Source organism: Uloborus diversus, chromosome 1 (assembly GCF_026930045.1).
Source record: "Uloborus diversus isolate 005 chromosome 1, Udiv.v.3.1, whole genome shotgun sequence".
NCBI classification, from domain to species: Eukaryota; Metazoa; Arthropoda; class Arachnida; order Araneae; family Uloboridae; genus Uloborus; species Uloborus diversus.
Genome location: NC_072731.1, coordinates 155,535,015 through 155,554,430, shown reverse-complemented (window position 1 = coordinate 155,554,430; position 19,416 = coordinate 155,535,015). Strand labels below are relative to the sequence as shown.

Sequence of the window (19,416 nt, the reverse complement as noted above, 5' to 3'; positions counted from 1 at the left end):
TCAGACGAAATTCCATTAACATCGGAACCCCCTCACCATGGGGGTCAAGAAGGGGACTGACCTGACATATTTAATTCCGCAATGTAAAACATGTGAACATTCTTGATTTTTTTTTTTTTTTTTTTTAGTTTCTTGTCATTGCGATCCCAGCACAAGTTTTGGTGTAGTGGAAGAATAGTGTTAGAGCTATAAAATATATTTTTTGAAGAAATTCTAAGGGGGCATGTTTTGAGATATTCAAGGTCAAAAGTCACGGTGAATGACCTTAAAACTAAAACCTGTCGTAAGAAAGTCATGTTTTACATCAATAGAAAGCTCTATTTTTTGGCTTTACAATAGCTTTCGCATTTTTATTCTACTATAATTAGGCGGGAAGTTACAGTCATTTGTATGACACAACTTTTTGTCTATTTCGTATTTTTTTCAGTTTTTTTTAACAGCCCTGTATTTTCTAAAATTTTTAAAGTAGAATTCTAAAAATATTGGCAGGATTACTTATCTTCTCATATGTGTCCCTCACACCAAATTTTGTTAAAATCGGAAATGACGAAGTCAAGAAAGTGATTGGTCTGACATCGAATTGCCCCTTGACAACAATAGTACTGAGGGGAAGAAGAATAACTTTTCACTTGTTTTATCTCGGTAAAATCATTTAATGAGCTCAATGGAGTTTGTATCGTGACGAAAACAAAATCATTGAATCTAAATCTTATGTTCAACATGGGAGAATATTTATCTCACAACTGAATATTCCTTATTTTGCCGAATGAACTTAAAATACAAAATTAAAAATAAAACCAAGAACTAAACAACTAAATGAAATATAAGAAAAAGGGGTGGAGCGCTTTCGATTGTTCCTTACTGTTAAATAACTAATAATAAGAAAATAAGATTATAGGTACTTCATAGGATCATTTCTATAGTAATAAGAAAGTTAAGACAGTTGAAATCAATCTTCATGCACTTCTTTTTGCCCTAACGTTAACCATTTGGATGGTGGTTTTTTTTAATCATTGTTAGCAATATTAAGTTATGCTCGTTTATGAGACACTCTGTGGTTTTTTAACATAATCTTTACATTTAAAGACTAGTTTTACATTTATGTTAATATTACAGCAATAGCAGTTTTTAAAAAGAATTTAAATTATTATTTCACTATTATTAGGATTCAAAATGCTTTAAGTCATGAAACTCTACAAAAACGACAAAAAAGCTCGGCTCGGGTTTGAACCCGGTAACTGTAGCACCCAAAGCAAGAGGAAACTGCAATCAGAAGGGAGATAACCGATTTGACAAAATACAATGTTACTTTACCCTTATACATCATCAAGGGGATAGTTTGCTTTTTCCAGAACTTAGGAAGAAAATGCAATCGTTTCGGGAGGAGGCATCTGGATTAATCACTAAATAAAAGGGCAAATTAGTACTAAATTAATGGAGAAAAGTTCTGATCGATTAAATTTTCGTCGCTTGAAGAGGTAGCCGATCGGAGAGACTCACAACAAGCAAACACCAAACAGCTCGCTATGCATCCAAAGACTGTTCTAAGCATATATTAACCATCATCAGTCTAGAATAGCCATAACAAAACTGGAGGTAATAAACCTCTGATTTAGCTACTTTCACTCTGGTAAAATGAATTCAACATATAATCGAGGGTCCGAAAATGTGGTGTGCCTCGCGTCGTGAAGTGAATGTGAAACCTTAAAAAGGAGAGCCTGTTAAAAGGGGAGAGTTTTTGCCATTTCAAGCAAATGCCAAACAGTCGTTACGACATCCAAATACTAGTTTCACGCTTTTTAACAAGCATCAGTCTCGGCCGGCAACTCTACCGTCCCTATGCGAGGTGAAGAGCAACTTGTCTGCGGACCCTCGCTGGTGCGTTGAGAGCATTTTAGCCAGGAGAGGGTGAGTGAAAATGAGATGATGGGGGGAGGGGTAACTTCTCAGCTTATCAGTATAAAAGGGCCTGATAAACAGCAATGTTCAATATTTGGTCTACTGAGCTTTTTTTTCTTAGTGGTTTGAATCAGTTTGTCGAGGCCTCGAACCAGCGGATTCTCAATAGTTTCAATCACTGCGCAGTGAATCAATATCAAATGTTAATTCAAATAAAGAAGTTCACAATAAGGCCTGTGATTAAATAATTTTTGCGTATGGAATTGTCAAACGTTCTGTTATGACGGGTCTATCTGAATGAGGGGGAAAGTAAAAATTTGATGAGCGTGTTCCGCTCATTTGGATGAGAGTCTGCTTGATTTAGAGGTTAACATACATTTGCAAACGCTGACATCCCTAAAAACAAATAGGTGCGTCCATTTCCGCCTGTTAACCGGATGTTTGCCTTTCCATACAATTCGTGGTCGTTCCTTTAGTGAAACAGTTTCAGGATAATGATAATTATGCTACGATGTTACTTTTGCTTCAACCTCAAACGGTTTGATTAAAAGTTGTAGTATTGACGGTATTTTGAAAATTAAGGTTTTCCTTCACAGTATAACTTATGCGATCATATAAAAGCTTTTTTCCCCCTCAATTTTTAGTTTGTTCTACTTTTTATATTGTATTAAAATTGAAGAATTTTAAAGCAAATCTCTGGATATCAGACGTGGTCATAAGTTCGTTTACTTGTTCTCAGAACACTCCACAACGTTATTGTCAACTGAAATGCGCACCCATCAAATTTTAGCTTGAACTATTTATTTTTGCAAATATCCTATGTTGCATGGTATAAAAACATGATATAGAAATAATGTGAGTTGAGCGTTGATAAAAAGATCATTAACGATTATAAATCCCAATTTACTCTTTTGACTTCTTGATTACTTCTTTCTTGTTTTTCCAGAATGCTCACTCTGAAGACGAATTTAGCGTTGGAAGTCATCAAGTCACTTACCAAGCAAAAGACTGGAGTGGTAATACAGCTTCTTGTACCTTTAAAGTCATCGTTTCACGTAAGTATAAAAAAGTTGTTGAAATTATTTAAACTTCTTTTATTTGGTCTGGCAGGATATTGTAATTTTCGGGCACCAATGGCAACCTCAGTAGATATGTTTTGTGACTTGGGCAATTTAATGGTAACTGAAGCTCGTTGTATGGAGGTCAAATGTATTATTTGTAAATCATAAAGAAACAGCTTCTAAAAAAACTTTATTTACGAAAGTCAAATGAAGCAGTTAGAAGCAAAGGATGTAAGTGGACAGTTTCAACTTCTGAATAAAACGCGTTTAAGGGAGTCCGAAACTCAAAAAAAAAAATTTCGAAATTCTTCTTCAAATATTTTCTATTTTTTATTGAATTAATATTTTTTTAATCACCGAATAAAAATTAAAGCTTAGACATTTGGGCATAATTTTTTGAAAAAAATTTGAAAATCGACCAAGAATATTTTGAGTTTTAGTGATTTACACCAACCTCATTTAAAAAGAAAAAAAATGAAATAATTTTTTTTTTATATTCATGTTATGATTTTGCTTATTAAATAAATTCTGAATTAGAGCAAAAAATTTCAAATTATTTTTCAAAACTTGTCCCGGACCCCCTTAATGATAAAGTCCTAGGAAGACTTTTATTGAACTTTTTTTCTGAATCACGCTGTATAGCAGCACCTTCCAGAGCATTATCTCCTGCCATAAGAGAGGAGAGTTTCACCTACTATTTGTACTGGTCATCTCCAAATTTTTACTTCTTCTATATCTAATATCTTCTATATCTAATATATAGAAGAAAGTATTGGATTTGTGCAAATTTTCGAATTTCGAAGGATTCGAACGTTTTGGTGTGCTGAGTTCATTTCGATCATTTTTGGAAAATGTCTGTCTGTCTGTGTGTGTGTGTGTGCGACCAGTTTTTTGTGGCCGCTCTACAACAAAAACTACCGCATGAAATCAAACGAAATTTGGTACACATATGTGCCCTTATGTGAACTTGTGCCCAATGGTTTTTGGTGCGAATTCCTCCAAGGAGGGTGGACCAATGGGACGTTTCTTGAGTTATGCGTGCTTGCTATTCCCCAGGAAAAGAACTGTCGGAATCAAACAAAATATGTTCCATGTGTTGCCCCTAACAGGTACAGGTGCTGTTTCAATTTTGATGACAATAGCTCAAACGAGAGTTGAGCTATAGAACGTTTTTTTGTCGTCAATTGTGACTGCTGTATCTCAAGAAATAATGAACGGAATCAAACAAAAATTTATCGACAAGTAGCCCTTAGAGTGTATAAGAGCTGATTCTATTTTGGCGTCAATAGCTGAAAAGAGGGAGGCGCCATCAAACGTTCTTTTTTTTTTTTTCATTGTGAGTGCCATATTTCAAGAAGTAATGCTACGTTCTGAATGAAATTCGGAATAAATGTGAACCAATATGTAAACAGGCGTTGGTTCACTTTTGGCACCAATCGCTTCATAGAGGAGGGGAGAAGAGGGCTGTTTTTTATTTCAGTTTATTTTATTTATTTATTTTTTATTATTTATTTATATTTTTTTAATAAAAATAAAGTGAAACCTGTGTAAGTTGACCACTTGCGGTGTACTACTTTAGTGGTCAACTTAAACAGGTAGTCAACTTGTAGAGGTTGAAATATATAATGTAGATCTAATTCTGGGCCTGAAAATAGCGGTCAACATAGACAGGTGGTCAACTTACAAGGGTGGTCAACTTTACAGGTTTTACTGTAGCTTTATAAATGCAACAATAAGAAAGATAAATCGTAACAGACTGCCGTCTGCGTATTTCGGGTCATTTTAATTGCTAGAAAATGACCAGAAAATCGCGATGATTTAAACTTTCTAACTGGTGCCATCTTGTGTTTGTTGGCAAATAAATGTTTGTAATTTTTTTAAGCAACGCTTTTAAAATAATTTTCAATTTTCATTCTTGCTTTGCTTTTGAGATAAATCGGGAATTGGGATGGTCGTCAAGTTTTGGCGTGTGTAATTTTGTCTTTGTAGGGAATATTGCTTCTTCGTCAGGCATGGAGAGGGGATCAGAATTATAAGAAATATAGGATGGCCACAACATACTAGTTTTCTTTTGTCACTTACATCTCTTTGCTTCTCTCTAACCTAAATGATAACCAGTCTCCACTGGCGAAATAAAATACTATTCTTCTTTAACTATTTCTAACTATTGTTACTCGATCGAAAGGAAAACTACGAAACTAAAGTACCCTTTATGTAGTGTTTAAATATTGCATAAATATAAAATCTCATCATTATCTTTGTAGGTACAACTTGTCCTTATTATCCTCCTCCGGATAATGGTGCATTTGTATGCCATGATTGGATGTACGGACAGTTTTGTCGTGCTTACTGCAATGAAAGGTACGATTTTTCAGAAAAGGTGGCTGATTGGTATATCTGTAACACTGAAGCGCAGTGGGTGACAGAACCATCGTTTATGCACATTCCTTGGCCTGACTGTTCCAGTAAGTAGGGATAATTGTAATAATGAAATTTGAAATGAAACGATATTCAAATAAAGTTATGGAACTTTTGACTAGTCGTAAAGGCTAAATGTATTAAAATATTTTTCACGTTTACGGCTCACCTTTCTATTTAATATAAAAAGCTGAATGTTGTTGCAATATTTTTCAAAGACAGTGATGTAAGTTCAATGTCATGCAACAGAAAACATTGTTCAAATAATTTTCACTTCGAGGCTACATTTTATCGGTGTTTAAGCAAGGTTGAAACTCAAGCTCTTGCTGACTTTTTGAAACGCAAATGACAGATTGTTACAGTTGGTTAGATTCTACAGCTTGTTTCATCGTACCAATCAAGTATTAAATTCGAAAGTTGCATAGGTAAATCAATCTATATAGGGGAAGGTTGCCGTCAATGAACCGGCTCTATGAGTAGACCGCAAAGGTATTTCCCGTAGTTTGTGCAGACACGTAATCAGTTTTAGTACCTTCCTTTGTCTGAAAACAGTCTACTGCAGAGTCGTCAAGTAGCTAAAATTATTCAATCACATTGTTAATCGGTCAGAAAAGATTTCTACCATTATCTTACTAATTATTGAGATTTTCATTTAGTTATAACATGATTTGAATATCACTGATCAATTAAACATGAACATTGACTTAAAAGAGTACCCTTTCAAGTATAATTCCCCATAAATCATGTTTCATCATGATTCGTAACTGCAGTCACACCTATAAGAATATTCAAAATGACGCAGTTGCTATCAATGGATCACTAGGTGTTTCCATGAATGAACCACCTGCCAAAGTGTTTCATTCATGGAAAATCTCAAATATTGTTGTAACTTCAGCTCAATTACCTTTGAAAATTGCTCAATCGTTTGAAAAAATATGACAATGAAAACAATAATCTCAGTAATTCATGAAAACTCATATTTTATCATAATTTCAAGGTATTTTTTGAATAAAATTGATTAAAAATTTGAAACATAATAATACAGTTTCAAAAACTTTTGCTGTTCCAAAAAAAAGTAAAAATTCGCAAAATATGGATGCCTCAATTTCCAAATCGATTAACTCCACTTTTTAAAAAAAAATCCTGATTTCTGCTGTAATAATGCTTTACCATTGAATTTATATTTAAGTTTTGGTTCAATACATTTCTGATTATGTGATGGCAGAAAATGTAACACGACGGTCTATTCACTCCTATGGATAACATCATCTTCTTCGTAACTTTTCTCTACTCTTTGTTTTATGGAGTTAATCGATTTGGCAAGTGAGACATCCATATGGCCAGTGGACAAGTGAGAGCATGTAACGTGCTACAGTAGCTTCCAGAAACGGTGGCATGGACTTTAACGAAGTCTGCCGACAATATAGAGTCCTGGAAGCAACTTTAAACAGTCGCACGGAAAATAAATTCGGTTTGTTGTTACCTTAGTCACTTATTAAAAAGTGAGGAGATAAGCCCTCCGAAATAGGAATATAATTAGTGAATCAGATTTTCAAACTAGAGAAGAAGTGAAAAATGAAATATTTTTCTAATGAAATATTTTCTATTCAACTATAGAAAATATGATTCATCAAATGAATCAGTACCTAAAAAGGTTTGATGAGTAAATGAAAAGATACTGAAACAAGGGTGCCAAACTTCTATCACAAGTTCAAATACACACATTAAATAATAATCAATAATGCATAGCAAACACAATAATAACAATCCTGTCCCAATCCTGTTGATTTCTGGAGACCATAAGCGAGAGATTATTCAGGATTGTGCGGTTAAATCTCTCCACCATGCCGTCCGATTGTGGGTGTAGTGGTATTATCCTAGTTTTCTCAATTCCGAAAATTTGACATAGGCCCTTAAACACAGCAGAGATGAAATAACTCCCTTGATCGGAATGAATCCGCAAAGGTGTTCCATATCTCGAGATCCAATGTTGGACTAGAGTCTCTGCTACGGTGGTAGCTTCTTGACCTGGAATGGGATACGCTTCGGGCCATTTGGTGAAATAGTCGATGGAAAGAAGAATGTATTTGTTCCCATCAGCAGTTCTTGGTAGAGGACCCAGGATGTCGATCCCAATTCGTTCGAAAGGAGCTCCAACGTTGTACAGATGTAGCTTCCCTCTGCTTCTCTTCTTCGGTCCTTTACGAGCAGCACAGGCGTCACAAGAATGGCACCACTTCTCCACGTCATCCTTCGCCTTGCTCCAGAAGAAGCGCTCCCGAACTTTATTGAGGGTTTTCAAGACACCAAAATGTCCTCCAGTCGCACTACTATGTATTTCTTTCAGAACATCTGGAATCCTTGATCGGGGAAGTAGTAACTGCCACCTAGATGTTTTGCCGTCGTCAGATTCCCATTTTCGGTGTAGCACGCCGTTCCGTAAATGGAGCGAGTTCCATAAAGCCCAGTATCTTTTTGTTGCAGGACTGAAGATGGAAACGTCCTGCTAGCTAGGTCGCCGACTGTCACTCTCCAGGAACTCCAAAATTGGTTTTATGTCGGGGTCTTCAAGTTGATCTTTTCGAACTTGGTCGTCACTCCATGGATCAGGTTCTGGTGATGTTGGAGTCACTGTCACCTGATAGGCAGTAGGGCTAGTCGTTCCATACTGTTTCTCGATTCGAGAACAATAATTGCAGTTCTCAGGACAGGGTCTCCTTGATAAAGCGTCTGCATTACCGTGAGACAACCCTTTTCGGTGCTTGATCTCCATGTCATATTCCTGGAGCCGCTGTATCCACCTGGCTATCTGGCCTTCTGGATTCTTGAAGTTCAAAAGCCAAGTTAACGAGGCATGATCTGTCCGAAGCAGAAACTTTCGGCCGTAGAGGTAATGATGGAAGTGTTCTACAGCTTTCACTATGGCCAGTAACTCCTTTCTGGTGACGCAGTAATTTCGCTCCGGCTTTGATAAGCATTTGCTCCAGTAAGCGATGACATGCTCGTTGCCGTCTATTTCTTGGGATAAAACAGCTCCGATACCCTCGTGGCTCGCATCAGTGTCTAGGATGAAGGATTTTCCAGGCTGAGGATATGAGAGAATAGGCGCTGATGTTAAAGCTTCCTTCAGTCGTAGAAATGCATCTTTGCATTCTTTGGACCATTCAAACTTTTGCTTGCTCTCCGCCAGCTTATGCAAAGGTCGTGCAATATTGGAAAAAACCCTTCACAAACTTCCTGTAGTACGTGCAGAGCCCCAGGAAACTTCGCAGCTGATGGATGTTTTCGGGACGACTCCAACTCTTGACCGCGGATACCTTTTCTGGATCGGTTTGTACACCCTCAGAAGAGATGATGTGACCAAGGTAGTTCACTTCCCGGCGGAACAAATTACATTTGGACGGGCTTAACTTCAGATTGGCTTCCTTAAGCTTTTGCAGCACCTTCCTAAGATTTGCCAGATGTTCTTAGAAACTGCGTCCCACGATGATGATATCGTCTAAGTAGACCAGACAGGATTCGTAAGAAAGTCCTCTTAACACTGTCTCCATAAGACGCTCGAACGTAACTGGTGCATTGCAGAGGCCGAAAGGCATCACTAGCCATAAGCCTTGTCCAGTTGTAAACGCTGTCTTCTCTCGGTCATCAGGGTGTATCTCAACCTGCCAGTAGCCGCTCTTCAAGTCCAGGGTCGAAAATCACTTGTGTCCGGAAAGAGTGTCCAAGGTGTCGTCTATCTGTGGAAGAGGGTAACTGTCTTTCTTGGTGGTTTCATTCAGCCGTCGGTAATCGACACAAAATCTGGTGGAGCCATCTTTCTTTCGGACCAAGACGATGGGAGAGGCCCAAGGACTGGATGAGGGTTCGAATTCACTCTTCACAGAGTTGATTGCGTCAAGAAGTTGTTTTAATTGTTCATCCATTGCGCGAGTAATCACCATAAAAACAAAGTCCAAATTCAAAAATTTTTTATGAAAAAATGTCCAAAGTCACAATTATTCCAAGAAAGTCCTGAAGTAGCCCCACGTTGGGCGTCAATTGTAACGGATCCGGTGAGACTTCCAACTTTCTTGAAAGGACGACACAGTTCTTGATTAAAAACACAGAGAATTTATTTACACTATGTACAGGAAAGATCGTCCAACAACTGCTAAATTAATCATCAGCAATTAAGCGAATATCACACCACACCGTAAACTTAACGGTTACACACGTATTTACTTCCAAATACGAAAAACAACACAGCGAAATGCCTCGCAATAAACAGAGCTAATACACTCTCAGTTCGAATTCTCAATCGAAACTCACTTTTTATCACGCGGGACGCTTTTATAAACATCGAAAGAAATCTCCCAAATATTCCACAAGATTCCAAACGCTTCTCGAAAATAGTAGGCCGTTATCAAATTTTATCAATGAACAAAAAAGAAATAGGGGGCTCGTATACTTCAGCCGAATGTATAGGGGCTGTATATTCATTACGGGAAACTATTTACAGGTTACGTTACTACAATAATTACTATTTACAGAATTTGTAACAATATACTTTAATATTTGGAGGTATTTTTTTTACTGACTGGAATAGATTACATGTGCTACTATGTAGTTAAAATATTAATAGACAGCCGGCGCTAAAAGCAGAGTAAATATTTCACCATTTTACTTTGCTCCACATTTCCCTATAATTTAGAATAGAAACTACTTATAACTTGTCGATTAGCATATCGTTCGTATGATATATTTTATGTATGTCATTGCATATGAGGCAGTGAGAAACAAAGGGATGTAAGTGAAAAAATTAAAAATTGGAGATAATCAGTACTAATGGTAGATGAACCTATCCTCAGCCCTTGTAGGGGCTGCTGTACAGCACGATTTATACATAAATTTTTCTTTTAATGAAAGCTTACCTAGAATCTGACTTTTAAACGCGATTTACTCGAAATTTTAAATACAATTGAGTTTCGACTTAGGCGAGGGATGCGTTCCAAGACTCTTCGCGTAAGTCGAAATTTTGCGTTGTAGAAAAGGGGTGTGTATACGAATTTTTTGGAAACATATCTAGTTATTTTTGGCATTTGTAAAAACCCCTCAAACTACGTTAAATCCCTTTCTTAACCATACATTACCATTTATTACATAAAGAAGTGAACTTTTACTGTATTTTAAGAAATCTGTATGATTCAACATAAAAAATTATTACGATGCACAAAATCAATGATCAATGGGAGAAAGAGACATAAAAGAAAACAGTACGGTACATACAGTATGTAGTAATAATAAAATGTAGCACTCTACTAGTACTGTACAGTAGGTACAGTAACTATATTTATAACGTAAAATATGAAGATGATGATGATTTATGATGCACAATCAGATTGTTGTCAGTCATTCCCTGACACCGCATGCGCGTCGAAAAACTCGTCAGAAGAAGAGAGTGAACAAAAAAGAGTGCTGAATTAATCTACCACTTTCTGCCTAAACTATTCTGCCAAAAGTTTTCGCGTTGTGGGAGAGTAATTCGCGTTAGCTCTAAAATTCGTTACTCGCGAAAAACTCGGGTTACAGACATTTCGCATAAGTCTAATCGCGTTGTAGCGCTAGTCGACTGTAGTCCACTTACATCCATTTGCTTCTCACAACCTTATGTGCTTCCAAATACCATTTAAATCTTTCTTTTAAATAATTATAGAGCCAGTTTTCCCAAGTAAAGTAAAGCAGACTATTAAAGCTCATCAATACATTGGTGATTGCAACGACCCTGCAGTTCAGCAGTATCTAAAGAAGGTGTTGAGGTATTATTCTGTGCCTAAACTTCAAAATTCGAAATTGTGCTCACATAATGCTATTTGCAAGATTGAAAACATCAAGGTTTCATGTGGAAGAATCATAGAATATCCAAGACAATGGCGTCGTCGAAGAGATATTTGGAATCAGGCAAAAAACGAAGATTTAGAGTTGGAGTTTGAAATTACAATTGACGCAAATCAAGAGGTAATTTTTTACTATTTATGCAGAATTCGTGGTAAATGGAATATGGACAATAGATCTTATCTTTCTCCACAAAGTAGTTTTATAAGAGATTAAAATTTACTTAAAATAAGTTACAAAAATTTATACGTTTGAATGTTATGAACAGAGACCCTCTAATGGAACGGAAGATCACTGTGACTTCCCAAAAATTATCTTTTTGGAAATTTTTGTCCGTCGTTTCGGCAAAATTGGACAATGTATTGTAAAACTGAAATTTGAATTGTTTTTCTTTATTGGAGCCTAATGTCTTCTCTCTTTGGATGTAGGAGTTTGTGTATGCTCGTAATTCATCATTCGGTACAATTTCGAGTTTCATTCGGGACATTAAGAATTCGAAACACACATGGGACAAATAATAATGAAAACGACACAATTAATGTAAACTGTACTGAAGTAGATCCAAAAAATACAAATGATAGAGTTTAAACAAGGGCTCCCCCTTCTTCCTGAAAATGGTCTTTAATCCATATTTGTTTAAAATAAAGAAGGTTCTTTTAGTTATCTTATGGCTGATTGCTTACCAATAAAATGTCATTAGATACGTTTTAAGTTGATAATTTCTGAAAATTTAGGTTTTACCATTTTCTTGGAAGCTATAATATTACTGGAACCTGTCTCTGCTTGTGAAATTCAAAATGCACATGGCATTGCAAACTGAATTTTTCTAACTTTTTCATAATTACAAGCACATATTAAAATAATCAACTAATAATTGGAAATTCGAAAAAAAAAATAATGTAATACATACGTATTAAACGCTATGTACGATGATTATCAAAGGTTATCATGAAATAATGCTTGTACCTGCATGCTCCATGAAAGATACAAGATAACTCTGTCCAGAAGTCAATCGCATATTTTGGACGAAAGCTCTTTCTTTTATTGTATTAGAAATATTTGACCTTTACACAATGTCACTTTAACTCAATTATATCTTTCAATGCAATAAAATAATTAATGTAAAAATGCACATTTTTTTACGTAGTTGAATGACACAGATGCAGTCTTGCAAGATTTCCTGGACACAATTCAAAACTTAGATTGGAGTTTAGATAACGATTATGAGACGGAACTAACTACAACTAGCTCAAGCATACCAATCAACTCAAGCTCACACATACCAAATAATGGAACAGTAGTTATTATTGGTGCTGATATTCAACTTGTTTGCAATCCTGGATCGATATTTAGTGGCAATGCATGTGGTAAGGGATAACCTCTTATTATTTAATAAACATCTATTTATTCGAAAAGTTTTTTTCAATGACACATAAAAAGGTTTTTACTATATCTTTAAAGCATAATCATCTGCAATCAATTGCGTAAAGAATCGAAAATCTTTTTTGCCGAAGCTAACATTGTTTAGTAGCGCATTTAGTGTGTATTTTAAAAGATCTCTAGCTCTTGAACTTTGCCTGTCTCTAGCCCCTCAGAGTAAAGTTAATAGTTTATATAATACTCTCTTCCCCCTCCAAATAAAAATAATAGCTACGAAACAGTCCAAAACTGAAAAAGAAAAGGGGTGTGACATTTCCGAAAAGTGTGATATGATGGGAGAAAACTGTGGTCATATTTAGATTCAAAGGGGGTCATTTCACATAAGAATCAGCAAGACAAAAGCATTTTAAAAATGATTTTTTCGTTTTCGTCGAGCTGTTTTCTTTGTTTTTATCACGAATCACACTGAACGATTACAGGAATACGTTCCCAATTTGCGAAAGAAAACTCACTTTCACTTGTCGTCACCTATCCTAGAGTAATTGAAATGTGGCTAAATTCTTTTGATAATCGACTTTTTTTTTTTTTTTTTTTTGATATGTTGCCAAATCTATTTCGCTACAAAATTCTGGAATTCTAAACTTCTTGCTTGTGTGCATAGTGAGAAAATAACTGCTTTAAAGGCTCACATTTCATCAAATTTACGATATTTTCATTTCAAATTTTAGTCTACTGGTTCTCTTGTATGCTGCAAAGTTTTCTAAAAGTTAGGTAAGTTTTGACGGAAAACTTTGCGTGTCATGAGTCAAAAATATGCAAACAAAGTTAATATTTTTGAAGGAACTGCTTGTATCTTCGAGAATGTTAGTGATACTTTCACAAAAATCTATGTATGGGGTAAACCACGGTAAAATTTTTTGGTGCGGAGGAGACATTTTAAAAAGTTCATTGTGGAAAAATTTCATTGTGTGCTGTCTTCTTGAAACAGTTGTGTTATTTTGATAAAATATTGTGTTCAGTTTTACTGCACGGAGAAAACACCTTTTTCTGTTGCCCTTCTTATCAAACATTACTTTTAGTGCCACTGTTTATGTCTGGTTAAATTTCATTTTTAGTTGTACCCTACCTCTGATCAGAATAGATTAATAAATAAAAGCGTCTTTCATTTCAGTTCTTTGTCCATCGGGCACATTTTACGATGAGCATTTAAAAGAGTGCATGGATTGTCCACTTGGGCAGTATCAAGAGAACGAAGGGGAATTCAGCTGCATTCATTGTCGGATGGGAATGAGCACTGAGCAAAGAAGATCAAAGAATGAGACCGATTGTAAAGGTAAATAAATTTTCCAAAAGCTAAAATATATCTCGCGCTGTCTTGACTTTTACTAGTACAGCTATCAGAAAAAGCAAAGATTTCCCCTTACATAAAGTTTTCGTTTCAACTAATTGCAATTAAGTTCAATGCTGAATATTTTAAACGGATATTTATTGATGATAAACATAAAAACCATATCACTTCGTATACGCTGAAATATTTTTGATAATGTATTACTTCAGCATTTTTCCTTTTACTTTAAATGCATTTGGACTATCCAGTGGCTACAAACTAATTTATTTCAAAAGTGCCCAACCTAGTATTTAAAAATTTCGCATGAAGATGTATTTTTTCCTTCACCTAAAACTATGCGAAAAAGTCCGATAAATTGCATCTGAATAATAAAATACATTTTACAAAAATATCAAAAAAATAATAATATTACGAGGTAGGTTTTTCTCGAATTAATCGTAAAGCAATGGCTGGATCAATACACACAGAAATTGATACAAGTAGTAAATTTTGATACTGATTGCAAACCTGTGAAAAAGAGAGAGGGTGAGGGGTTGGTGTTCTAAATGTCAAATTACAGGTTCTTTTTTAATCAAAATTTTTAAAATGCTAAGATAAAGACAAGCTCCTAAAAAAGTTTTACAATTGGCGTCCTCCAATTGGCAACTGTATTATTTTAGATAAATTAACGAATTGTATGTTTCTTTAGTGCTAATGGAAATCAAATGAGGAGACCTTCTTGTCCATTCTTTCTTTCTTTTTTTCTTAGACTGCACATAATGTTTATTGTTGATACGAGGAGAGAAGAGAAAAGGAAAAGCGATCTACTTGCAACATATTTCTTGAAGTACTAGTCTCGAAAATCTGCTAAATTTCAGCTCTCAGGATTATTAGCTCTATAATTTTGTTCAATTAAATAAGTTCTTGTAGTTTTATTGAAATTAAGTTTTCATCTCGTGTTTTACAGTTTTTTTTTTCTGGATAGAAATGAAATGATTTGATAATGGTTAGCAGTTCCCATGTCGCAATGTTTGTACCTTTTTCACTTAAACCCAAACTAGGTATAACAAAAAGTTTATTAAATTCGACTTGAACTTGTACGTAATATAATTAGTAAGCATATATCTTCTGAATCTATTTTGACGAAGTATATCACTTCAAAATGATAAGCATTTGAGAAAAGTCTTTCGTTCTTGTCTTTATCTCTTTTTTGTAATGGGTTGTTAAACTATTAGTTTTATAATGTGAAATAAATTAGGGAAGAAATTATGTATGGGAATTATAGATTTATTTCAGTTAAGATTTTGTTTTCATTCAATGCAGCTAAATACGATAAAACCTACATATAAATTTCACACCTTTTTATAGATAATCAAAGGTATTTTACTCAAATATCGCTAAAACTTGAAATTAAATCAAATTACGTATGTTTCTCCGACGTTAATCGGTTTTTCTAGCTTTTGCTTTTGTTAGAACCATTTAATTAATTGAGCCATAAAATAATTGCTCGTTTCGGTTTTCAAAATGTTTGTCATCAACATCTTAAAATCTTTTGTTTACAGATTTCGTTAAATAATTTCACAAGACACCCAAGCACACCCTACCACAAAACGAAATTGTGAAGTATTTCTATGCCGAAGCAATTTCATCTTTGACATGTTTTTCCTTTGTATTATATAAATTCATTTTTTTTAAAGCCTCTGCACTTTCTCCTCAGGAATTTGTCCACCTGGAACTTTTTCGGCTTCTGGATTGCAGACGTGTATGGCCTGTCCAATTGAGACGTATCAGGAGTACGTTGGACAAAACTCCTGCGTACCATGCCCCAATGGCACAACTACTGCTAGAGTAAAGTCAACTGATTCCGAAGAATGCAAAGGTGATTATATTTTATCGCACACAAAAATTGATAAGAAATATTTTAGTCAAAAATAAATTTGTGTTGGTGAATGCAAAAAATAACAAACCTAAGTTCAGCATAAATCAGCGAAGAATTAAAACAAATAGCATTTCAAGCTTACACTCAGCACACGAAACAATATCGCAGTGTTGACAGCTACCACGTTAGGAGGATGGCGATATTAGTACATAGGTTCAAGACGAACAAAGCTCCATTCGGAAAAAAATTTCTGATATAAATGAATGAGAAATACGAAAGCAAAATTGGAATTGAAAACACGGAATTAAAAACGAAAAAAAAAAAGAAACTAAAGTGGGGGAAAAACGCGAAAGAATGCAGTATTTATAGTACTAAGAATTGCGACAACGCTATCTATATTTTTCTCAGGACATTTTTTTAAAAAAATCGATAGATTCGGGTCTATGTTTATTGAACATTGGTGCATTTCCAATGCTGCTGTTTTATATTTTCACAAAAATGTATTATAAAAGAAATCTTAGAATTATTATAGTTGTAGGAATAAATGTTATTATTTAAGTTATATATATATATATAAAAGAAATAAGATGGTCATACCTGTAAAAATTATTTTTAATTGCATTAGTTGTATGAAAAAGCAAATTTTATTGAGAAAACGTTAGCAAACATCTTTTCCTGCAAACTGTAAATAACAAATATTGGACCTTATATTTAATAATAATAATTTTCCTTATAAATAATAGATCTAAACACTTTATACATATAATTTCTACAGATCTTTTCCTTGAATCAGCTGATGGTAAATGATACATTAACCTTAATTAAGTTATCTAATTTTTCTCATAAGTTCGTTAGTAACTAGATTTATTTTTCGGGCTATTAAGTTTAGATGATATTACATAATCAATCTAATTAGTGGTTCTGATCTCGCAAAACAGCGAAATAGTCCACAAACTACTCATAAAAGAAAATGTTGTAGTTTCCATTAGCTTTAGTCTCAAAATAGATTGCTTTATTTCAATAAAAATAGGACTTTTACAATTGTACCAGTTACTAAAAATGCCTTATTCATGCAAAACACCTTAAATGTAAAAGCATTTCGTCAAGACAAACGCGAAAAAAAAACGAATGAGTTAATTAACTCAATGTTAGAAAGGTAATGGTCAATGAAGACTTGAAGCGAAATTTTTTCAATGCCACATTATTTGGTAAAAAACAAAGTCTTATTTATTTATTTATTTTTAATTTCAAAAGGACAATTTTAAGTACAAATGAAAATAAAAGAAAATTAAAAAAATTAATTTGAATTTTGACAGCTTGAATTCAAATTATGTTTTTCGCAATCACGAGTGTGTGTGCATATTGGCGTGTGTGTTTGGGGGTGGGGGGGTATTTGTATGTGTGTGTGGGTAGTTGTGTGCTTGTGTGGAGGGTATGTTTATGTGTGGGTAGTTGTGTGTATGTGTAGGTGTGTGTGTATGTGTTTGTGTGTGTATGTGTCTGTATGTGTTTGTGTGTGTATGTGTCTGTATGTATGCGTGAGTGTATGTGTAGGTGTCTGTATGTAAAGGTAGGCAAGTAAGTGACGCAACCTGGAGACGGATTTCGCTAAAGGAGCAGCATCGTGAGGCGGCCCGGTCGGTTGTGTGTAGGTGTGTGTACATATGTCCGTATGTATGCGTGTGTGTGTATGTGTTTGTGTTTGTGTGTAGGTGTATGTGTTTGTTTGTACGTGCGTGTATGTATGCGTGTAAGTGTAGGACATTGACGCTACCTGGAGATGGTTTTCGCTAGAGGAGTAGCATCGTGAGGCCGGTCGACGGTGGTGCTGCAGAGGGAGGCGGGGGGGGGGGGGAATAAAATCATAGGACGTCAAAACAGTCAAATGAGAACAATAAGCAATCGTGATTGCTCAACAAAATACGTTTGCTTCTTTGGGGTTTTTGCTTAGCAAAGTTATCAACAATCGAACCAAAAGTGACTACACGGCATAACTTAAAATTTTAAACATCGGTAAAAGGGCTGTTAGAACCCCGAAAAAAATATCGGCAGTTTAATTTATATTTGCCCTTATTGTTCAATTTTATTTATTGTTATTTATGTTAGATGAATCGCCAAAACACAATTCATAGCATATGTTTTTGATTTAATCCTTCAAGAAGCTTTTAAATAGGAACTTATGAGATACTTGAAAGACCTTGTACAAATAGCGATACATTAAAAGGAAAAAGGAGAGGAAACTTTCTTTGGAAAGAAATTGAAAATAGTACAATAAGCCGAAAAATATTTATAACATTTAATTAAGATAGTCCTTTACATTTTTAGTTGCTTGTAACCCTGGAACGTACTCAGTGGATGGTCTTTTTCCTTGTGAATTATGTCCAAAAAGTTATTACCAACCACTATTTGGTGCAACAGCTTGTGAAGAATGTCCATTGGATTTATCAACCATTAATGAAGGGATGAAAAAACGTAGTGATTGCATAGGTAAGATTCAAGAAAAACAGAATTCAAAAATTGTTTTCTATTTTGTATTTTTTGGAGACAACAACTTTTTCGTCTGCAATCGGCAAAAGATAATAGGCCATTGCCGATTATTTATAATGATGATGATTTTAATACTACAATTCCTACATGAAAATTATTTTATTATAAATGTGAATTTTTAGAACTAGTTTACATCTGTGAGTGATGATTTACTTTCCTCTATGTTCATAGTTTTTCCTTTAAATGTTGATTTATTAAAATTCTGAAAGCCAATTTCATTATGTTTGTTGATATACTCATATTTTGTTGTTAGTTCCATGAATAAATATCTGCAAAATAAATATAAATTGTCTATAGATTCTATAAAAAATATATTAGTAGAGTTTAAATAACTTTTAGATGTTTTCCATGTATTAAAGTGACTACCCAAAAACCAAAATTAAAGATTTTTTTTACAAACATTCGATTAAAAGTTAAAACGAATCTTACAATAATAATAAATACGTTTTAGAAAAAAAATATCTCGGATCCCCTTTTAACGATGCACCTTAAGCAGCATGGTAACTAAAGAAAGAAAAGCAGTTTGTCTATAGATATATATATATAAATTACACTATTTTGACGAGGAACTTTATTCTCATGATGTTTTAATCTTGCTTTTTAATCCTAGATGTAGATCCGTGCCGTAACGACACATTTTGCTTGAATGAAAGTCAATGTGAGCGCAAAGGACGCAAAGCTGTCTGCTTGTGTAAGGAAGGGTTCGAAGGTGACCAGTGTTCAGACGACAAGAACGAATGCAATGACTTTCCGTGTTCCAACAACGGAACGTGCATAAATACTGGTATATAGTATTTCGTTAAAATCAATAAACATTCTGATTTTTTCTTTATAGTTTGTTTTGTGTTAGATGCAAACGCCTTAGCGAGCTATACTGCAACAAACAAATTTTGTTTCCTGAAAAAATAACTTGGTGATTTTTCTTTCCTTTCCCTAGAACAGGGTAGGATGGCGCTCGTATTTGAGAAATGGCTGGGAAATAGATAGAAAATTTTCATCACGCGAGCAACTCGATGGAGTACGCCTCCTGCATT

General features: G+C 34.7%; 1 protein-coding gene across 1 annotated transcript in view; it reads left to right on the top strand.

Moving 5' to 3' along the window:
* LOC129216454 (sushi, von Willebrand factor type A, EGF and pentraxin domain-containing protein 1-like) overlaps positions 1–19,416 on the top strand; it is an 82,546-nt gene that overhangs the window by 37,388 nt on the left and 25,742 nt on the right. Inside the window, 8 exon segments of the mRNA XM_054850671.1 lie at positions 2,846–2,954; positions 5,225–5,425; positions 11,071–11,372; positions 12,397–12,616; positions 13,801–13,962; positions 15,674–15,835; positions 18,161–18,322; positions 18,993–19,166. Coding sequence (XP_054706646.1) covers positions 2,846–2,954; positions 5,225–5,425; positions 11,071–11,372; positions 12,397–12,616; positions 13,801–13,962; positions 15,674–15,835; positions 18,161–18,322; positions 18,993–19,166 — 1,492 coding nt within the window.